At 57.6% G+C, this 22,675-nt stretch overlaps 2 protein-coding genes across 2 annotated transcripts; both read right to left on the bottom strand.

The window, feature by feature from the left end:
- Positions 1–3,635: 3,635 nt before the first annotated feature.
- TPGS1 (tubulin polyglutamylase complex subunit 1) lies at positions 3,636–10,025 on the bottom strand. Its single transcript, XM_068981178.1, has 2 exons — positions 9,652–10,025; positions 3,636–4,358 (listed from the first exon to the last, which is right to left on the bottom strand). Exons 1-2 carry the CDS (start codon positions 10,023–10,025, stop codon positions 3,824–3,826), a joined length of 909 nt encoding a protein of 302 aa, XP_068837279.1. The 3' UTR covers positions 3,636–3,823.
- A 4,863-nt stretch (positions 10,026–14,888) lies between these two features.
- On the bottom strand, positions 14,889–19,396 carry MADCAM1 (mucosal vascular addressin cell adhesion molecule 1). The gene is made up of 5 exons (XM_068981397.1): positions 19,288–19,396; positions 18,901–19,173; positions 18,172–18,492; positions 16,135–16,626; positions 14,889–14,998 (listed from the first exon to the last, which is right to left on the bottom strand). The coding sequence occupies exons 1-5, from the start codon at positions 19,346–19,348 to the stop codon at positions 14,889–14,891; spliced, it is 1,257 nt and encodes a 418-aa protein (XP_068837498.1). The 5' UTR covers positions 19,349–19,396.
- Positions 19,397–22,675: the final 3,279 nt, after the last annotated feature.

Raw genomic sequence — 22,675 nt, 5'->3', positions numbered from 1 at the left:
TGTCCCTCCAGGAAAGCCCACACCTTGGACTCTGAAACATCCTGGGGTGGTGGCCACCTGGGGTTTCTGCTTGCCTGTTTTCCAGCCGTAGCACCTCCATTTTCCTGTGGAGGTACCCATTTTTAGCCTGCAAGGTTTGAATTGGACTGACTCCTAGCCCTGGCTGCAGAGCTGGGTCATCCAACCAACGTCCTAGGGCCCCTGGCTGCAGTGGTTCATCTGGGGACATGATGCTGGGGTGGCTGAGCTGGGAGAACTTGGGCCTGCAGCTAAAGGACCATCTCATCACCACAAGGCCTGTGAAAAAAGTTGGCCCTCAGGAAAGCTGAGCTGCCTGATGGGAACGTGCTGATGATCCTGTTTGTGCTCTGGATCCAGCCATGCCTGACCTCCCTTTGCAGTAATGCTAGTAATTAAATTATTTCTTTTTTTGTTAAGCCAGTTTGAGTTGAGCCTTCCATCACATGCCATAGAAGAGCCCTGAATTCAAATCTAGTTTCTGCCATAAACTTGGAAATGATCCTCAAATGTTAAACCTTCCAGAACTGTGAGATAATGAACTTGTGTTGTTGTGGGGTTTTTCTGGTGTTTTGTTTTTCAAGCGCTTTGTTACTGCAGCCACAGCGAATGAATACCCTGGCTTCTGTGAGTGTAGATTCTTCCTCTGGAAAAGTGATTAATTAATTCATGGCCTTCCATAGACATATTCAGGTACAGCAGTGAATAAAATTTATAAAAGCCCCTGCTTTTGGGGAGACAAGAAGAAAGGACAGAAGCGAGTTGTTAAGCAACTTCTGGTAGCAGTAATTGTTATGAAGAAATATAGAGCAGAGTGAGGCATTAGCAATAGGAGTGGAGCAGACAGGTTATTTTGGATGGGGATCGTTGGGGGAGGCGCCTCTCCGGAAGTGCCATTTTTGCAGAGACCAGAAAGGAATGAGCCACGTGGGTCTGGAGGAATAGTGTCACAGAAAAAGGAACAGTGTGTGCAAAGGCCCGAAGCAGGGACAAGCCAGACCAGCTGGAGACCAGTGTGCCTGGCCCAGTGAGGGGACAGAGGCAAGAACAGATGCTGAGGAGTCTCCCTGCCCAGCCTTCCTGAGTGCTCACTTTGTTCACAGGCCATGTGGTGACCAGATGGCTCCAGGATCCAGGACCAGGTCTTCTCAGCACAGCAGCTCCAGGTAAAGTCCCAGGGCTGTGTGTCTCATTGGCCAGCTGGGAGTAACATGCTGTTCCTGAACCACTCACTGAGGCCAGGGTGCCTGAAGCACTGCTGGACTGGTGGGGATGTGGGCTGGACCCGGGTAGGTAGGAGCAGGCAGGATGAAGCTATAATGTGCAAGCAACAGGATGCAGAGAAGGGCCGGCTGACAGGACAGGGGAGGCACCCAGGCCAAGCCCCATTCCTGGGCGTGGAGGCTTCCTCAGAGACCACAAACTCTAGAGGAGCCCCAGGACCAGAGAGGCTGTCCGGAGGCTCCATCCTGAATGTGACAGGCCTGGGATGATCTTGGGATGTCCCTGAGGAGATGCCCAGCAGGTGATTGGCTCTCCAGGGCTGGAGCAGAGCAGAGCTGGGCTTGAGACGTGAATTTGAGACTCCTTGGTGACCAGGCAATAATTGAAGCTGTGGCCCCGGTGAGATGCCAAGTGAGGAGGAAGCACGAGTAGAGGAGAGGCCCTTAACAGAGCTCAAAGACACCTGCCTTTCCCTGGGAAGCTGGGGGAGAGGAGGAGACTTCTGGGGCCTGTGGAGTGTGGAAGGCAGGGAGGCCAGTGCCCACGCTGCTGCGAGGCCAGGTAAGCAGAGTGGCTCAGCTTCCCCAGGTCATGCCTGTAAAGGTCAAGCCAGGACTTCTGGACCCAAGACCAGGGGTGATGGTGACTCAGGGGAGGCAGTGAGGGAAGGTGGACGGAACAGGGGACATGACCCCAGCTGGCGTCAGCCTCGGCCCAACCCAGGCGGGGCGGGGGGAGTTGGGGGGAGTCAGTTGGCCCTGAAGTGTGACCTGCTCCAGAGGTAGCTTCCCCTGAGGCAAGGAGGCCAGCTTAGACCTATGGCCAGTCCTTCACTGGCCATACCCGAGTGATTCCTTGCTGGCCACGCCCCTGGAAGTCCCCCATTGGTCATCCCCTGGTGGTCACTGGCCACTGCTGTCCCAGAGGGCGTAATGGGGTCTCCTGGGCATGTGGCTCCTTCTCTGCAGTGGGGCAGCTGTGAGCCTCCTTAGCTGGGAAGAGAATCTGGTGGCACCAGTGACAGCTTCTGCATACTGTCCAGCCCTGTTTCTGATGGCTGGCGACAGTTTCTGTCGCCCCGGGGGAACCACAGGTTACTGGCGGCTGCTGGGGCCCAAGAGTAGGCCGTACAACGTAACAGCTAATGCTTACTGACTGGAGCACCTGCCTGAACCTTCTGGTTATGAAACAAATGACCCCACAACTTCAAGACTTGAGACAATAACACTCATTCATTTACCCCAAAGCAGGAGCTGCCAGTCAGGTACCTCCAGGTAGCTTGTGCCTCCTCACAGCATGGCCGCTGCATACCATGCCAGCACCCACAGGGGTACCTGTCACCTTTTATGATGACAGGTACATAGAGCCAAGTACTGTCACAAAAGCCACCAAGCGCAAGGAGTGGAGGGGTGGGACTCAGTTTCCATCTCTTTCCTGCCCCTGGAGGGGGTTGGGAGATTTTGGAAGAGCCAGTGGGAAAAGAAAGGAAGGTGGGGCTGTTACTGTTTTATCAGTTACCAGCCAAGGGCAGGTGCTGGGAAACTGGAGGAGGCAAGCTGGCTCCTGCCAAAGGTAGCTGGAGAAAGGCTTTAGATTCCGTCCTTGTGTGTGGTCTCCCTCAGTCGGAACGGGGGTGGCCTGGGTCCCATTAACAGAGGAGGAAGCTGAGGCTGGACCCGCCTGCACCTGGTCTGGGCTAGCAGTGTGTTTCCTGCAGAGTCCTGGTTCCAGGAAGTGATCCCACTGGTGGGAGGGGGACACCCAGGTGCTTGGTGACTGTCTGGTGTGCCTGGATCCTGGATGGGTTTCCCACCCCTCCCCTCCCACCCCGTGGTGATGGAGGTGGTGTGGGTGTGGGTGACTGGGGCTTGGGCCATTAGCCCCTTACTGGTGGTGTGACCTCTGCTCCTCTGGGCTTGGGTTTCACCATCTGCCAGATGTGGGCAGTGGTTTACCTTCTGCATAAGAGAGTGGTGAGGCAAGACACTGCAGGCCTTGGACTTGTAGGCTATTTCCGTCATCACCATCATGACTACTGGCCCAGCTGACCTCTTCCCTTGGTGGCTGGGGTAAACCGAGGACCAGAGAGGACCTGTTCTGGCCCGGCGCTCGGGGAGGGACGGCTGGGGGCCACCCGTGCCTCCCAGATCCTGGGGCTGTGGGTCCAAGGCATCTCACTGGATGTCCCAGTGCCCTCCGCTCCCATGAAGCCGAGTGCAGGGGCACCCTGGTATCTGGGCAGCGGTGGGACTCGCTGGGGCTGGCTGGGGTTTCCCAGAGTGGAGAGCGTTTCCGGGGATGTGTGCTGGGAGTGGACACTGGCGCTCACACACACATCAGGTCAGCCTGGGGAACAGACTTTATTTCTGCTCAGGAGCGGCGAAACTTGGTGAATGTGCGGGGAGGGACCCTTGCCCCCTCTCCTGTTGAAGGGGGCTGAAGCACCATTCCAGGTGGGAAGCTGGCATGCAGGGACACCCCAGTCCTGGCCCCCGGAAGTGCTCCGCCCAGAAGCAGGTAAGCAGGCCCTGAGGGCCCTGTATGTCCAGGCGGAGGAGGAGGCGGTGGAGGAGGGCGGGGCTCATCCCACGGGCTTGACCTTAGCGATGAAGAGGGCCGCGGCCTTCTCCAGGAACTCCTCCCGGGTCATGGGGGCGCTGGGTCGTCGGGCCACCAGCGCGCGGTCCATAGCCAGCGCCAGGCTGTCGGGCCCCAGGCGCGAACCCGCCTCCAGGTAGCGCGCGGGCGCAGTGTCGTCGCTGGCCTGCAGGGCCCCCTCCAGCGTGTCCAGCACGACCTGGCCCAAGCGGCGGTCAGCCACGGCCAGGCCCGGGTCCTCCAGCAGCCGATAGAGGGCGCCGGCGCGCGCCACGAACTCCAGCAGCACGAAGCAGGTGAGCATCCCCGCGCGGAACACGGCCAGCGGCACTGCCTCGTGGTCCCGGCACTGGATCTTGCGCAGCAGTGGCGCCACCACCTCCTCGGGGGCCTCTCCGTCGCGGCAGATGCGCTTCAGCAGCTCGCTATACGTGCGCCCGTCCAGCCCCGGCTTCTTCTTGCGCCCGCTGGCGCTCAGGCACTCGTAGGCCACGCCGACGTTGTTGTTGAAGGCCGTCCTGAGGGCGGAGGGGGCGTCGGCTCGCTCTAGAGGCCTGCTCCGGCCCCCCAACCTCAACACACCGGCCCCTCCTGCCTCAGGTCTGTTCCACCAGCTGTGCCCTGACCTGGAGTGCCCTCCCGCAGATTTCCCCACAGCTCCGCGGAGTCTGTGCTCAGCCGTCTGTGTTCAGCATCATGTCTAGGGCAGTATCCTCCCCGACCCCCTAACCCCTTCCTATACTTATCTTCATGGAGTCCTCCTGAGTTCCCTCCCTCCCATCACATCAGATCAGGAGCCTGTCTGAGAGTTCATCTGTCCGGTCACTCACTACAGTCCCAGGGCCCACACCACCACCTAGGAGCTAGAGAAACGGCTGCCAACTCTGCCAACGGGCTCCTGCCCACGGACTTTCCACTTTAGAGATGTCACTGGGCAGGACTGTCCCTACCTCTTAACTGAGTTAACTCATTTCACCTGTGCAGGCCCTGCGCCTGTAACCCAGGGTGTGGCTCAAGCCTGCTGCTGCTGCTTTGTAAGTTTATCCGCAAGTGGCCACATCAACCTGGACACGCTGCTTCCTGCCTCCACAGGTCACATCAGGAATGGCCCTAGTGCTGACACTACTTACTGCTTGCCCCACGAAGCCATGAGGTCCCCCCCTGCTGCGCCCTGGCCATGCCAGGAGCCTCCCAGGTGGTCGTGTGCGGGCTTGGGTCAACCTGGGTGCCCAATCCAATCCCCTCCTTGACAGTCAGCACCCTGCCGCAGCTCTAAAGCAAAGGAGAAGTGAGGCTTGGGGCAGCTGATGGCCGGGCCAGGGGTCCCACAGATAGGGGAACCCCATGGCTCACACTCACCGTTTCTGAGAGCCCGGCTCCACTCTTATCTGTGAGACACGGCATGCCACCCGCCTGTACTGGACAGTGTGGGTAGGAGCCTGGTCCACACTGGGCCGGAGCAGGGTGGGGTCCAGGGACAGCCATGCTCACCCAGTGAGCTCCAGGGGTCAAGGCCCCTTACAGAGGAGAAGCTGAGGTGCAGAGGGGAGAGGGCAGGACCTGGGGTCTTGCCCAGCTGGGATTCACTTCTCAGTTCTAGGACAATGTGCTGGGGCTTTAGGGTTAGTGAGAGCACCCTGTGAAGTGTGGGGGTGCCAGACCCTCCCTTTGCACAACTGGCACTGCGTTAACTGCTGCTGCCTCGAAACAACCCCTTGTAGGAACTTCTGTTGTCAGCTACTTTCCCCAGGACAAGGGTCTCTGGTGGGAGCAAGCCTGGTGGTGATGATGCCGGGGCCAGCTTGGTGGCCGTGTAGAAGTTAAGCCCACACCTAGTTCATGTCCCAGACTGAGTCAGGAACTGGGAGCGGCTTGGCTGGGTAGTCCCAGCTCAGTCTGCAGCCAGGACCCTGGCGGGGCCCCCTCCCCTGAAGGCTCCCTGTGGAAGCCCCTCCCCAGGGGCAGGGTGAGCACGCTCAGGTTATGGTGCTGGCCCCAAGTGGGTGACAGGCAAGGTAGTGATGGGGGCTGGTCTGGTTTGATGTGCGAGGCAGCTGCCTGAGGTTGTGAATACAGGGGGCTTTTGACGGCATCTTGGCAGCAGGCTATCCCACCCCCGAGGGCGTGGCCCACTTCCCATGGAGGGTCCACACCTGCAACCCTGAGTGAGCAGTGCCCTGTTGATTCTGCAGCAGCCGTGAGGCCACTGAGGTTTCAGGTGCCTGTCCCTGTGGCCTGATAGCTCATCCATCAACCACTCAGCTCTGCCTGAAGTCTCCCCCAGGAACCTGGTCAACCAGCCAATTGATCTGAGTGACTCAATCGCCCTGGAGTTGGTCAGTGCTGTTCCTGGCCGGCCTAGACCTGTGCCGGTTCTATCCACTGTGCCGTTTTCCTCATCTGGAAAATAAGGGTTCTAGCCCGTGTCTCAGGATTCTTGGGAGGACAGAGATTAGTTTTTGTGTCTTGTGTGAGGCTGGGGTCTCACGTGTGCTTGTCACTTGCTGCCATGCAGCCCTGTCCAGGTGCTGTTTACCATGGGCTCCCAGCCTTGTGGGCAGGACGATGCATAGCAGGCAGTGATGGCCCAGGGAGACGAGATCATCAGGGGAGAAGACAGAGGAAGGCCCACCCCACCTCGAGGCCGTTCTGGGGGCTCCAGTTGAGAGGGGGCACCCACGTGGTCTGCCATCCTGGGCTCTGGTCCTCAGGCTCCCCGTGTCAGCTCCCACACGGAGTTTACAGAGCACGTTGGGCATTTGTTAAAAACCAATTTATGGGTCATGTCACAGAGACAGGGAGACTTTTCTGCTGTAGACAGGGGGCTCTTGATGGGGTGACTCTGCCCCTAGGGGACACTAGTGATGATGTCTGGGGGCAGTTTTGTCACCATTGGGTGGGTGCACAGGAGGTTGCTCAACACCTGCAGGACCCCCTACAGTGACCTCCCCCACCCACACAATGTCAGAGAGCCAAGGGGGAGGGGCTCTGGTTCAGTGTTTGAAGAGATGGGGTCCTCTCTTTGCTCACGGCCTTTACCTTCATACTTGCCCCTCTGAGTCACGTGGTGTAAACCAGGGTGGCCCCCCCAGCATCTGTAAGTCCCCTCTCCCCAACTGACTCAGGTGTGTGTGAAATGTGTACATCTCAGGACTTCAGAGGTCACATGGTCATGGAATGCAGGGTCTCCTGGGGCGGGGGGAGGGGGGGTCGTGGACTCCTTTATCTCGGCGTGTCTCATCTGGGAAGATTCTGCCCCCAGGGAACATGGGGTGATGTCTGGGGCATCTGTGCTTGTCATGGGGGAGGGCTCCTGGCATTGAGTGGGTGGGGAGCAGGGAGGCTGCCTCACATCCTCACAGTACCGAGGACACCCCCACAGAGGATGCTGTGAGCCGAGGACACTAGCCTGGACACTGTGGTGCTTCTGCGTGCTTTCTGGGGTGACAGCGCCTGCAGGGGTTGGCTACTTGCTGCTACTCTCCACATGTGGCCTGGCTGCCCTACAGCATCAGCTGTTTGTGCTCTGGGGGCTGGTGGGCTGTTGGCTCCACTGTCTACCAACACGTGTCATTCCTCCACCCCAGCACAGGGGATTTAGGTTGAGTTTGCCCCAAATCTTTCGTGCTGAGGTCATTCTCAAGAGCGGCCCCAGGAAACCCCCGCCACTGCACAGCATCGGGGCTGCCTGGCCTCAGGTGGACCCACGCCCGGGACCCACCTGGTCTGGCTTCTGCTTCTGACCTGGCAGCTGAGGTGACCGGGCTTCTGCCTGGGAAGCCACCTGTGAGATCAGGGAGGCCAGGTGCAGCACTAGCCCTGGTCGTTCGCCTGGCCCGCTCCTTTCTCTTGGAGCCTCCCACCAACAGCTCCAGCAGCCCTGCAGCGTGGTGGACAGTGTCATCCCCTCAGCCCCACGCGTGCAGTGCAGGTCTGCCCAGGACCTGTGGGTGTAGCCTTGTCTGGAAGTAGGGTCTTTGTGTCATTAGTCAGGATCTGGAGATGAGATGAGCCTTAAACCCAATGCCAACTATCCTTTAAAGACAGACACCAAGGATGAGGGACTTGGCTGGCCAAGGATGTTCACAATGCCCTGAAGGGAAAGAAGTTGGAAGGACCTCCCCCAGCAGCCTCAGCGGATGGGGGAGCACAGCCCTGTAGCCCCTGGATTTCTGGCTTTGGCCGCAAGACTGTGGGAGAATACATTTCTGCTGCTTTGAGTCACGAGCTTGTGGTAATTGCTTACAGCAGCCCCAGGACACTCAGGCAGCCCCTAGGTTCTAAATCCTACACGTCTCACATGCTCTCACCTTGAGGGCCACTGGACATGGGGTGGCCGGCAGCTCACAGGTACTTGTGTGGATTAGGAAAAGTGCTGCAAAAAGCCTTCACCTAGTGACGTCTAGGGGCTGAGTGGCTTGTGCAGTGCTTGACCTGGACAAGGACCTGACGGCCCTGCTGCTGACTTTTCTCCTCCTTGGAATGTGTCCTGGATGCCCCTGTCTTCTGCTTCCCTCCTTTACGTCTATTCTGCCTTCTGACACTTTCCTGTGGGTGCGCTGAGCCTGGGGCTCCTCAGAGTCGGGTCCTGGGCTCTTCTCAGCTCCCCTGAGGCCTCCATAATGCCCCTCTCCCCATGACAACCTCCTGCCCCTGTTACATGTGTCAGCTGCAGACGTGAGTATCCACCTTCCAGCAGCAAGGTTTTCCCAGCACCCGATTGACCAGTGACCTCCCCTCTCACTGACCACCTGGGGCTGCTCCTGAACAACCCCCATCCACCTGGGCCCCAGCAGAACCCATGCATGCTTGCCAGTCTGCCCCCTACCCCCCATCCCCCCAGGCCCCCATCTCCAGGTGCTCCCTTTTCTGGCTGTCACTTCGGACACCCCGCCACCCCTCCACACCCGGCTCGTCCTGGCCTCTCTGCTCCCCCGATTGGGGTCTAACACGTTGACTCAGGAGGGTGCTCCCAGGCAGGTGGGTGCTGGGCTCAGGCTGAAACGCTCCCTTGCTTGGCTTCCTTCCCTTTCCTGGGTTCTCTGGGGACCGCCTCAACATCTGAGTCTAAGCCCACCCACGTCCAGCGGCCACCTTGTCTGGTTGATGCTGCGAGTCAGACGGCTTCTCCCCATTCACCTGACCAGGTCCATTCACTCACCCTTCCCCCAGCTCAGAGCTGTGGGGGGATGGGGTGGGGGAAGGCGCCATTCCCTCCACCGCCCCATGCTTTAGCTCTTCCCCTTCCCCAAGGGTCCCACACTTCAGCCCCGCAGCCTCCAAACCAGTGCACCTGGTACCTCGTGCCCGCAATACCCTTCCCTGTGTGTCACGCGGGCCCCTTCCTGGACGCCCCTCCTGCCCGCAGGGGACCTCCCCGTAGAGTAGGGGCCTCGAGTGACTGGTTTGCTCCCCGTCTCCACGACCCAGACCTGTAAATACTCATTTTCTGATTGAATGGGCAGGGTTCTCCAAGCCGGGAACTCTGCAGCTAGGAGGCACCAAGTCCTGTGTGGGCTCCATGATTTTCAAAAGTGGGGTGGGGTGCACGGGGAAACTCGGCATCTGCAAAGATGCATCACCGAATACCAAGTCGACCAGAAGTACCAGCGCCAGCACTCAGCTGCCCTCGCCAGGACCTTGGCGCCCCGCGCGGTCCGCGCCCCTCCTGCGCCAGACGCAGCCGTCTACATTTCCCAGTACGCCCCGCGCTCGTGCACCGGCGCCGAGGGTGGGGAGCCGCGCAGAGCCCGCTGGGAGTTGAAGTGCGGCTGCGGCCCCTACCCGTCCAGGCCCGGCCCAGCCCCGCACCTCTGGGAGTGGTGAGCCAGGCGAAGATGCCACAGTGCGCGGCCCAGGCGCTGCTGCTGCAGCAGGAGCTGGCCCGGAGGCTCCCCGGCGCCGCCGTTTGCAGGAGACCGCAGGCCCATGTTCTCGAAGTAGTGAGCCAGAAAGGCGATGGGCTCCTCCGGTCGCGCCTCCAGCACCTTTAGCAGGGCCGCGCGTAGCATCTCCGTCACGCCGACCTGTCGCAGGAAGTCCTCTTCACTCTCGGCCGTCGCCGCCGCTCGGGGCACCCCCGGCCGGCCGCTGTCTGTGAAACTGGTTGCCTGTGCCACCGCCTGCCGCCGCTTCTCCACTGCCGCCATCTTCGCTGAGGGCAGAGGGACCGGAAGCGCTGCCATATCTCACAGTGCGCTGCCGCTTCAGAGCGGCCATCTTGGTTAAGGGCAGAGGGCACCAGAATTTTGCTGAGACTTACAAAATGACCAGGACAGGCCACCCTTTTCCCTAGGTTCTAATAGGCACTGTCTCCAGGTTTCCTCTTTATGTGTGTGTTGTGCCCAAGTCGCGAAATCTCCCAATGACCACCGGGGAGCCGATATCCGATGCAAAAGCAAGAGAGTTTTTATTACCAGGCTTGAGCTGGGGGCTCCCACCATCACCAACACAGCGGCTATACGGAGGAGCCCCGAGCTCTGGGTTACATTGCTTATATAGGGTATTCTCGCGCAAAAAATTTGAAAAACGGGGGTTTCCGGGTTGGGAGACGTCTAATTGGTTACCTTCTGTGGAAGGGCTGACCACGGCTTCTGATTGGTCCGCGGGTGGTGGGTGAGGTTAAGGGATTTCCGAGAAGCTCTTTCTCGGAAATTTTTACAAAATGGAGTCTTCTTTAACAAAATGGGGTGGCTTAGGTTCTGATTAGGTGCTGATTGGCTTTCCTGGTTTAGACGCGGAGCTTAAATTTTGCCAGACTCCAAAATGGACCCCAGGAAGGGCTTGGTTTCAGGTATGAAGCCGATTGCTTGCCATCTTGGTAATGGGAGGGTCCTTTCTTAGCCTTTTCCGCTAGCAACAGGTCTTGGTTACCAGGAAGCCCTGCCAAGCTTGGGCGGGTGGCTCCACCCCTATGCCGGGACCAAGCGCCGCTCTCGCCCACTTTTTTGAGGGCAAGCTCGGAGGCTTTGTGCTCAGCCTGGCCTTCAGCCTAACCCAATGTCTGTGTGAGTTTGTAGCTCACCTCGTGCGGAAAGGCTCCCTCTCCCCACCAGGCTGGGTTAGGGGTCTCCTCTGCGCTTTCGCTGTGGGATCACAATAAACTGTGGAAAATTCTGAAAGAGATGGGAATACCAGACCACCTAACCTGCCTCTTGAGAAATCTGTATGCAGGTCAGGAAGCAACAGTTAGAACTGGACATGGAACAACAGACTGGTTCCAAATAGGAAAAGGTGTACGTCAAGGCTGTATATTGTCACCCTGCTTATTTAACTTATATGCAGAGTACATCATGAGAAACGCTGGACTGGAAGAAACACAAGCTGGAATCAAGGTTGCCGGGAGAAATATCAATAACCTCAGATATGCAGATGACACCACCCTTATGGCAGAAAGTGAAGAGTGTTGGGAGCCAGTGTGAGGACCTCTGCCCATGGCAAAGGCCATGAGGAAGGAAGCTTGGCATACGCAAAGGTGTGATCAAGCCTCAGGAAACCCCCTGTTCCCGAGCATCTACCCCAAAACCAGAGTACTTTACGGGGAGCTCTCCCCCATAACCATTTCTCTCAGAGAAGGAGTTAACTTGCAGCTCCAGTTAATAAAAATTCCTGGGCGTGATAAGAGTGTTTCAACTTACGAACTCTGAAGGTTCTCTGGCCTGCCTGATCAGGCTCGTCCGGCCGCATGTGATTGTTTACAGCCTCCCAACTGTGAGAGGCACGGGATGTTTTAAAACTTTCTAAATACAGACTCTTTTGAGAAGTTAGAAGATTATTAGTATAGCATTAGTAGGAATTATATTGGTGAAGGGTTTTTTCATTTGTCCTGCCAATGATTACTGCTAATTCCCTGCCCTGGGTGTGACAAGGATGTCTCAGGTCAAACCTCTCTGCTGACAGACTAGCTTGTGTGACAGCCTCTCAGCCATAAACAGCACAGAGAGTTTGGAGTATTAGCATAAGGCTTTTTTCATTGATGAGTCAATGATTGCCATCAGGCCTCCATATCCTTAGGCACCTGGGAATATATTAATCAATGTATTTGGAATATAGAAAGGAAATACAGTAGTTTTTTGATGTTAGCAATACTAGACTTTTTGAGTTAATGAATCTTCTCTTTTGTTATAGATCACTGTACTTTGTTATAAATCACTATAAATCACTGTGACCTTGCTATGCAAAAATGTAACTTTATCACTATAGATCTTAAGGGGAACTTTGGTGAAGGGTTTACATTTGTTGAGCCAATACTTGCTGCTAAATCTCCATATTCCTGTCCTTATAATGAATATAACTAGCGTATAGGAGAAATAAGTATTAACCTTTAAGATTAATCATGTTAAACCTTAGGTTAAATAAATTCCTTTCTTGATTGTAACTCACTACACCCTCACCCTATAGGAATGCAACTTTATTTGGAGGCTGGTGCCTGATTTAAGAAAAAATAACCCTTGAAAAATAAGTTTTCTGGTTAACTGACCAGTATCAGAAGGGCCATAAAATGTCAGCAGACCTCATGGCTAAAAGATGATGAAACTCATAAGACCTTTGTATAATTTTATATGAAGCACCTGATTGTGACAAGGGTCAGGTCTGCTGATCCCTGCGTGACTCTGTATTCATCCCTACGTATAAGAAAAAGGTATATAAACAAACCTGAAAAATAAAGAAATCGGATCAGTTTCTGGAAAGACTGATTCCCCCGTGTCGTTTCTTTCTCGCTCCCCGTTTTCCTGGCTGAATTCCCATCTGAAATGTGGGTACTCACCAAGCCTGCTAATTCTGCCTGGGCTTCTGAGATCGGACTGGGGAGGCCTCAGTGCCTCCTCTCCTTTGGGAGAATGGAAAGATGCCTGTGGCCTACGTAGGTGGTGATTGGTATTCCATGTAAACCAGTTGTTCAGCCTCTTTTCTCCACTAATTCTCCTACTACACTATCTGTTTCTAATCTCCCTCTATATCTGTAATTAAATAAGTTTTTTCCAGGACACCGACTCCGTCCCCACCTTTGAATCACCCTGGATCCACCGGGGCTGGACCCCGGCAGAAGAGGAACTAAAAAGCCTCTTGATGAAAGTGAAAGAGGAGAGTGAAAAAGTTGGCTTAAACTCAACATTCAGAAAATGAAGATCATGGCATCTGGTCCCATCACTTCATGGGAAATAGACGGGGAAACAGTGGAAACAGTGTCAGACTTTATTTTTGGGGGCTCCAAAATCACCGCAGATGGTGACTGCAGCCATGAAATTAAAAGACGCTTACTCCTTGGAAGAAAAGTTATGACCAACCTAGATAGCATATTCAAAAGCAGAGACATTACTTTGCCGACTAAGGTCCGTCTAGTCAAGGCTATGGTTTTTCCTGTGGTCATGTATGGATGTGAGAGTTGGACTGTGAAGAAGGCTGAGCGCCGAAGAATTGATGCTTTTGAACCGTGGTGTTGGAGAAGACTCTTGAGAGTCCCTTGGACTGCAAGGAGATCCAACCAGTCCATTCTGAAGGAGATCAACCCTGGGATTTCTTTGTAAGGAATGATGCTGAAGCTGAAACTCCCGTACTTTGGCCACCTCATGCGAAGAGTTGACTCATTGGAAAAGACTCTGATGCTGGGAGGGATTGGGGGGCAGGAGGAGAAAGGGACGACCGAGGATGAGATGGCTGGATGGCATCACGGACTCGATGGACATGAGTCTGAGTGAACTCCGGGAGTTGGTGATGAACAGGGAGGCCTGGCGTGCTGCGATTCATGGGGTCGCAAAGAGTCGGACACGACTGAGCGACTGAACTGAACTGAACTGAACTGAGTCACCTGTACGCGTCCATAGAGTGAAAGATTATGGTGCCTAGTTCCCTGTCCCAGCCTGCTACCTTTCGTTACCACCAGAGGGCGCTTTCTCATGCCGCATCTTCTGTACCTCTGAAAGTGTTAAGTCACTCAGTGTTCGACTCTGCGACCCCATGAATTGTTTTGTAGTCCGCCGGGCTCCTCTGTCCATATGATTATCCAGGCAAGAATACTAGAGTGGGTTGCCATTCCCTTCTCCAGGGGATCTTACCGACCCAGGGATTGAACCCAGGTCTCCTGCATTACAGGCAGATTCTTTACGGGCTGAGCCACCAGGGAAGCCCTAAGCCCTTTACCTCTAAACTCTTACAAAGGTCCCCAGTTCCAGAAGGTCGAAACCCGTGGCATCTACAGCCCTTCACCTGCCGGCATCATGTCCAGTCTCTGTCTCAACCCCCGCCGCCACCCCCAGCCACCATAAAAGAGTGTATACGGTTTCCCTGATCAAGCACCCTTCTGTTTCTTTGCCTGTGCGGTCCTCCAACAAGTACATTTCTCCGCTTCTTTTGAGGACTCCTAGTTACTCTTGCCTGGAAAATCCCATGGACGGAGGAGCCTGGAAGGCTGCAGTCCATGGGGTCTCGAAGAGTTGGACAGGACTGAGAGACTTCACTTTCACTTTTCACTTTCATGCATTGGAAAGGGAAATGGCAACCCACTCCAGTGTTCTTGCCTGGAGAATCCCGGGGACGGGGGAGCCTGGTGGGCTGCCGTCTATGGGGTCGCACAGAGTGGGACACGTCTGAAGCGACTTAGCAGCAGCAGTTACTCTTTAAGCTTCAGCGTTCCCACATGCAGGGAGGGGCCCCAGGCAGAATACACGCCTCCTTCTCCCAGCCCTGGCCACGTGGGGCTGCAGTGGTGTCTGTCCTTCCTTGCCTCTCTGGGGGAGTCACCTAGAGCAGAGGATGGTTGGAGCTGTGTGGAGGATTCCCATGTCGTGGGACCAGGACAGAAACCACTAAGGTCAGACTAGATGCTCTTTATTCTCCAACTCTGCACCGTGGAGGGTCGGCTCCCCAGGGGCCCACGGAAGGGACACCCAGCCAGCTGGGGAGTCTGGACGTGCCGGCCATCAGGGTAGGGAGCCCTCGGTCACTGCTTGCTGTCCAGAATGCTGCCCACGTCTTCTAGTCACAACCAAGTAGAAGGAAAGTCTCCCTTCGTGTGGTCTACGTGGGGTGGGGGTGTGAGGCCCAGGTCATCAGCTTGTGGGCTGGCAGCGTTTCCACAGGCGGTAGGTGAGGAACACCAGGAGAAGGAGCCCCAGCGCCAAGCTGCTGGTCCACAGGGCAGCTGACATTGTCGGGGAGCCTGGAGAGAGAGGCATCTGGAATCCTGCAGCCCTCTTCAGGCTTGGGGAGCAGCCCGGCAAAGCCTGCTAAGGGCTCACAGACTGACCAGGTTCCCTGACACTGTACAAAGGACTTAACAGTTTAAAACACCTTTGTGAAATGTACAAAAATCCCTGGACTAGCCAAAGGCCTTTGTGTGTTTAGTCACTCAGTTGTGTCTGACTCTGTGTCTGACTCCATGGACTGTAGCCCACCAGGCTCCTCTGTCCATGGAATGCTGGAGTGGGCAAGGATGCTGGAGTGGGTTGCCATTCCCTTCTCCAGGGGATCTTCTGACCCAGAGATCGAACCTGGGTCTCCTGCATTGCAGGCCGATTCTTTACCATCTGAGCCAACAGGAAAGCCCCCAAAGGCCTTTAGAGCAACTCTTTGGAAAGGTACATAGGACCTTGTAGTTAGAAGTGAGCAGTCCAGGAACTTCCTGATGGTCCAGTGGCTAAGCCTCTGCACTCCCAGTGTAGGGGACCCAGGTTCCATACCTGGTCAGGGAACTAGATCCCACATGCCACAACTAAAGATATTGCAAGCTGCAACTAAAACCAGACGCAGCCAAGTAAATAAAGCACCATATAAATATATTTTTTTAAGTGGGCAGTCCAGTGAAGGGCCCCTCACCGCAGCTGCATTTGAAGTGTGACCAGTCTGGATGGACAGCATTGTCCATGTAAAACACACATTGCATTTTGAAGACTTAGTCGGAAAACAAACTTCAGTCATGCTTTTTAATAGACTGCATGTTGAAATGATAAGATTTGAGATATATTGGGTTTGATGATATAGCATCAAACTTATTTTTACTTTTTTTCCGTCCTGAATGTGGCTTCCAGAAAAACTGAAGTTACTGATGTGTCTTGTTTCTATTCCACAGGCTGTCTCAGTCCATTGAGTTTATAGGGTTTACAAAATGCTGTGACAGCTGCAGGGTCCCTGAAACTTAGTTATCGCCATGCAGGCAGCTGTGACTTGTGACCCTTAAAGGGTCAGGGAAGCCCACTAGCCAGCTGATGACACAGGCTGACTAGCAGGGCACTCCTTGTCTAAGGCCTGGACACAAGGCTCCCCTCCCTCCCAGGCCCCTGCAGCCCCAAAACTCACAGATTTCCGGGACCACATACAGGTTGGCTGTGTGGCCCCCAGGGTCCAGACGACACTGGAACCAGCCCTCAGGATGGCACCCGGACCACAGCATGCTCCTGCTGCTCAGCCAAGCTTGGGCCCCCACCTCCCGCGTCTCGTAGGCCTCCAGCCCGCCAGGGGCCTGGGTCCAGTGCACGGCCATGCTGGGACCACAGGGCACCTCGCACAGCAGCTCCAAAGCCCCTGATGCTGACAACTGGTGGATCTCCGGGAGGCACGGCCTGGTGGAGCTGTTCCTGGGCGCGGGGCCAGGACTTGTGGGGCTGCAGGTGGAGGCCAGCTCAGGGGAGGTGTTGATGGGGGGCTTCGGGGGCTTCATGACAAAGGGCTCTGGGGTGGTTGTATCAGTGGGCTCTGGAGATGCTGTGATGCTGTGCTTTGGTGGGGTCATGGCGGGGGGCTCTGAGAAGGTGATGGTGGGGGGCTCCGGGGAGGTCAGGCCCTGCAGGACTGGAAAAGGCAGCAGCCGTTTGTTTTCTACCTGCTGCCCAGGCCCCTCTCCTACCTCCCTCTCTCCTCCTGGAACACATGGTTGGACCTGATCTGCTCCAAGCCCTGTCCTTCACTTGGATGAATTGCAGGGTATCCCAGTGGGTAGGGGCAGGATCGGGGTCTGATATGCCCCCTGCCTCCACACACACCAGTGAGTGTCTAAATCTGTTAAGAGACATGAGAGCCCCTAGGGACTCTCATCTAGGGGCTGGGCTGCAGAGTGATTCAGGCATTGGATTTTATTATTATGGGGCTAAGGGGGGAGGAGGGGAGGAAGGAAGGAGGGGAGGGAGGGCCCGCCTAAGGAACAAGGACATGCCTGAGTTTTCTTTCTGCAGTTTCTTTCTGCCCCACCTCGTGGTGCAGATGAGAGACTGAGGGTCTTCCCACCCCACCCCACTTCCCTTACCTCAGTTCACCTGAGCCAAACCTTCCAGGCCCCCAGGACTCCAGTCATTAATGTGAGTTTTGGGGTACCCTGTCAGAGAACCAGTCTGTGCTTGCTTGGTGAGAGGCTGCCACAGGCTTGGTGATATGGGCGGGGTTGTCCCAGATGAGAGCAAATTAAACAGTAACCTCTGACGTGAACTGACCACCTACTGTGTGCCAGGACCCACATTAAATGTTTTCATTTTTGCATTCAGCAAGCATTTATTGTGCACCTACTATGGGCCAGTCCCCCAGGATAACAGTTATTCAGTCATTCATTCATTCAGGATGTATCTACTGAGCACCTACATGCACTGGGCACTGGTTTAGCCTCTGGGGACACAGCCATGAACACATTCCTATCTTAGTGAAACCAACAGCACGGGAGACAGATGATAGAAAAAGCGAGCACACGAGTCGGATGTTGATAAAAGGTGTCAAGAAACATTCAACAGGGGAAGAGAAGAAGCCTGTGTGTGTGTGGGTGGAGGGACCTCTTGGACAGGAAGATCAGGGCAAGCCTCACTGGGCAGGAGACCTCAATGGGAAGGAGATCTGAGGGGGGTTGGGGAGCTATAGGGAAGAGCATTTCCATGGAGGGCACAGCGATGCAAAGGCCCTGGGGCAGCACTGCCCCTGAAGTGTGGGAGGAACTGCAGTGTGAGTGAAGGGGAAGAAGGGAGGGGGATAGGGCAGGTGTGCAGGGCCCTGTGGGTGGGTGCAGCCAGCTTGGACTTTCACCTAGAGGGAGGTGGGAGCCCTGAGCCCCGGAGGGCTGTGGGCAGAGGAGGGGCAGCACCTTGGTGGGCTTGGCTCAGGGTAGGTGCACTGCAAATCTGTTGAATGAATGAACCAGTGAGAAGTAGCCCCCTGGCTGCCACTGGGGCCCAGGTGAAGGATGCAAGGTGACTTTCCCTCCAGCTGGTGGTGCGGGACCTGTCCAGGTGCAGACCCAGCGGGCACAGGGAGGAGCCAGGACTCCCAACGAGTGGCTGGGCAGCCACCCAGGGCTCACCAGGGACTCAGGTGCCGGGCAGTGTGACCTTGTTCACTTCCCCGCGGGCGCAGGCTCACCTGGAATGCTCCGGTGGCGGGTCAGCTCCAGGCCGGGCAGCCTCATGGTCACCTGGCAGTGGAGGGTGTGCAGGCTGGAGGTCTCTGAGGCCGGCAGCAGCCAGCGCTGGGTCACTTGGAACAGCGGGTCCTCGCCTTCCTGGGGCTCCTCAGTCATATCCGGGAGGGCTTCCACTCCCTCCAGTTCCCGACCCCCCAGGAGCAGGGACATGGAGAGGGTGTCAGGGCCAGCAGGTGTGACGTTGTGGGCCGTGCAGGCCACCTCCTGGTCCCTCCCTGGCACTACGGCCTCAGGGGATACACTCAGCTGGTCAGGGAAGGCTGTGGGGAAGGGGAGGAGACGGTGAGCTGAGCCGGGAGGTTTAGGGCTGCGCCCGGAGGAGGGGGTGTGGAGGGGGCCTGGGGTTCCTGGAGACTGCTGGGCCACAGGGACAGGGGAGATCCACTACCACAGCCTGTGTGGGTAGAATATTAGGTGTCAGAGCGAGTCCAGAGCAGAAACGGCAGGGGGTGAGGTCCTGGAGGATCGAGGGTGGATGGGGGAGAGGGATGCGCGGAGAACGGGGACTGCAGAGCGACTCTGGAGGACCTGCGAGGGGGCTATGAGCGGGGACGTGGTGGGCAATCCGGGAAACGTTCCAGGTGGAGGTGGCCAAGGGACGGAGGGAGAGCAGGGCTGCCGGCCGGGGCCTCGAGTGCGCAGAGGCGGGGGGAGGGGCGGGGGCTCACCAAATACCAGGAGCCGCACCCGGTGCTGGAGGACCACGTCCCCACAGGAGCCCACGCACACGCGGGTCCCCGCCGCAGACAGCGAGGCGTTGATCACGTACAGGACGCTGAGGCCCGCGCTGGACTGCACGGCGCCCAGACTGGTGTCCAGGCCCCGCCACAGCACCGAGGCCGCCCTGCCGTCCGCACAGGTCATGCGGCAGGTGAAGTTTCGCGACTCTCCCACGGCCATCGCCACCTGGCTCTCAGGTGGATCCACTTCCAGCGGCCCACCTGCGGGCGACCGAGGTCTCAGCCCCGCCCTCCTCCTCCTCCCTGGCCCCTACGTGGGGTCCCCCATCACCTCCCCAACCTCTGCACGCGCGTTTGCGGCCCCTCCCCGCTCACCGCGGCCGGGCTGGAGCAGCCCCAGAAGTAGGGGAAGCAGGAGGGCGCGGCCCCGCTCCATGCTCGGCCAGGCTCTGTCCCTTGCTCGTGGGGGCGGTGGCTTAAATAGTGGCGTCCTGGGCTCCTTCCCGCCGCCCCGCGACCCCGCGACCCCGCTTCCCCTCCTCCAGCTGCTCCCCGGGGGTTTCCCGAGGGGGTTTCCCACTCTGACCCCAGACGACCCTGGAGGCGACAGAGGGGCAGGGGCTGGGGGCAAGAGGTGCGGGGGCGGGGTAGGGGAGCGGCCGAAGTAGGAACAGGAGGGTAGAAGGCCTGGACCGGTTCCAGGCCTCGCTTTTAGAAACGCAACCTCGGAAGATGGAGGCAGGAGAGGGCTGACGGTATAAGAGCCAGGCCTGGGGTTGGCGCCAGGTTCGCGCCGTCGCGCGACTCTCGGTCTTCACTACCCGGAACGGCCGCGCGGGGGCGGTGGGGAGCAGTCTCCTGGGAGCTGGGGCGGCCGTGCTGGGGTTCTCCTGCGGTGGACCTCCGGGAGAGGGGTCCTGGCGGAGCGGGGCGGGGGGAGGTCCCCAGGGGTGAGGATGTTGTGGGGGTGGTGGGGTCTCTTGGGGGTGATGGGGTTGCGGCCCACGATGCATAAGACACCGCACTACCCACCTCTGAGCTTGTCTCCCGTGCGCCTAACGGGCAGGCGGGATGGGAGCCCGGGGCCACGGAGCGTCTTCCGAAGAGACGCCTGGGAGGGGACCCACAGCAATCATCAGCCAGGCCCGAGAGCCTCGTGTCCCCAACGCCTGAATCCGTCTGCCCTTTCCGTTGTGTAGACCACCCTCAGCCTGGTCCTGGGTTCCCTCAAGGCCATTCACCACCGGGCACCAGAGTGGATTTAGAAACACCCTCTGAGCATGCAGACCCTCCACGGCTGCCCCGCGGCAGAGGGAAAAACCCCAACTTCAGGCCGCGGCTGGAGCCTGGGCACTTGGCAGCCTCCGGACCTAGCACGTGCCTTCTCTGCTGGGCTGTGTCCAGGCGCAGCCTCCTGAGTGGGAAGCGCCCCAGTCAGCTTCTCCTCCCCCACTTCCTCCAAGTCCTTAGAGAGGTCAAATGGCTGATGTCATATCCCCCCTGTACTGGGAATGGCCGGGGGCCGGGGGGGGGGGCAGTTGTCTACTGTGGCCTGTGCTGTGACCCCAGACTCTGAGCACAGCAGGCACAGAGGAGGAAAAGGGTGGAGTGTCCTGGCTGCCACCCAACCCCGCCTGACTTTAGGTGTGACTTATGCCTCAGTTTCCCTGACTTCAGAGTGAGAGGACCTGCTGGGAGATGCCAGTTTCTAAGCACTATCAGCTCTGCCCATCTGTGTTCTCAGCATCTTTTTTTTTTTTTTTTTTTAGTTAACTTATTTGACTGTGCGGGAGTCTTTGTTGTGGCTCTCAGCATCTTCCGTCTTCTTTGCAGCTGCTGGATGTTTAGTTGCAGCAAATGGATCTAGTTCCCTGACCAGGGATGAACCCAGGCCCCCTACATTGGGAGCACAGAGTCTTAGCCACTGGACCACCAGGGAATGCCCTCTTCTCAACATCTTAATTGTCAGAGGCAGAATGTGGGGCCCAAGTTCAGGGACTGGAGGCAGAGAGGGGGAGCTGAGGCTGAGGGGCTGGGGCTGAGGGGCTGTGGGCTACGGAGAGCTGAGGCTGGGGGATTAGGGGCAGAGGAGGAGCTGAAGCTGGGGGGACTGGCTGCTGGGATGAGCTGATGAGGTGGCTGTAGAGGGCTGGGGACAGAAGAAGGAGGCTGAGGCTTGGTGGTCCAAGGGTTGGAGGGTGAGGCTGGGGGGCTGGGGCTGGGGGTCAGGCTGGGGGGGCCTGGCATCAGGGGATGGAAGCTGAGATTTGGAGGGCCCAGGTGTGTGAACCCAGAGTCTGGCTCTTTGGCCCCATCCCCCTACCCCTGGTGCCGGGAAAGGCCTCACAGGAAGGAGGCTCCGAGGTGCGGTCCCTCCCCAGGCCGGAGGTTTGGGCCCTTCTCGGGAAGCTGGGCACTTAACCCGGGTGGGGGGCAGCCAGCCTGGTAAATGGGTCTCTTCCCAGCTCCTGACCTGGCTTCCTGCTGCCCTGGCAGCCAAGGTCCTTGCAAGGCGTGGGCCTGCTGCCCCCACCCCCCCACAGCTTGGCCCCTCCAGCTCCAAGTCTCTGCCTGCGTGAACGAAGAACCCTTGGGTTAAAGATGCCTGCAGTGATCAGAGGGCAGTGCTAAAGGGGACACAATGACCAGGGCATCATTGGAGGGAACTATGAGGAAGGGACAGGTGGGCTCAACAGAGGAAGAAGGTTCTGGGCAGAGATGGGGGACAGGAAAGGGTGGAGACACTGAGACAGAGTAGGGGTTGGGGAGGAAAGGGATGGGCAGGTGCCTGGAGGAGCAGAGCCAGCACCAGGGGGAGGGGATGGAAGACTGAACCCTACTCCTAGGCTGCTCCAGGGACATCTGCTTCTGCCCCTGGGTGACTGAGCCCATGGGAGCCGCTGCCAGGGGGGCTGATGGTCTGGCTGTACCCCCTACCCTGGGCTTCCTCTTCTTGGTCCCCACTTCCCAGCATTGCCCCCTGCACAGAGGAAGTCCTCAGTGGCCTCTGCTGGAAGCCTCCTTTCCATGAAGGGTCCTGTCACCACCGGAGGTCAGACACTGTAGCCCCCTCCTTGCTCCCCAGGATGACCTCGGCTCTGCAGGGGACCTGGATAAGCAGCGTGTCCAGAGGCCAGTGCCCTGGCCCCGGGAGACACCTATTCCCCCAGGACCCCTGTACCCTGCCTGGCCAGCTCCCCTTGCTAGCATCACTGGTCAGTTGGGGGCCTCATGAATTTTCTTTGGCGTGAGCTAGAGCCCTGGGGCAGGGCTGAGTCATTGGAGGCCCTCCCCCACTTCAGATGCCCCACTCAACTCTGGTGCTGGAGGACCCTGGATGTCACCTGCAGCCCCCTCCCTGGGTGGCTTCCTGCCTGGTGGTCTCAGGGAGGCTAGGGGGGGAGATGGAGGCTGTGAGGGTCAAAGATCGCCTGTTACATAGCCCCACAGAAGGTTCTAGAGCCTGACAGGGCTGTTCTATCAGTTCTTCAATGTCCCTGCTGGTCCCTGAAGTTCCCTGGCCAAGCTGGGCTGAGAGGGCAAGGAGGGCACAGGGGAAGGACAGGCCCCAGCTGACCTTAGCAGTTGTGGGCAGACTCAGGCAGAGATCAACTCAGGTCTGCCCACTCAGCATCTGCCCATCCAGCCATCCACAATTATGCACCCACTCTGTCCCTTAGGCCACCAGGCTCCAACCACCACTATCCATCTATCTACCCAGCCTTCTGTCCACTTGGCATCCAGCTGTCCATCCACCCATGCA

Source organism: Capricornis sumatraensis, chromosome 9 (genome assembly GCF_032405125.1).
Source record: "Capricornis sumatraensis isolate serow.1 chromosome 9, serow.2, whole genome shotgun sequence".
NCBI classification, from domain to species: domain Eukaryota; kingdom Metazoa; phylum Chordata; class Mammalia; order Artiodactyla; family Bovidae; genus Capricornis; species Capricornis sumatraensis.
Note: the sequence above shows the minus strand (reverse complement) of the source record. Positions and strands in the feature narration are given on the sequence as shown.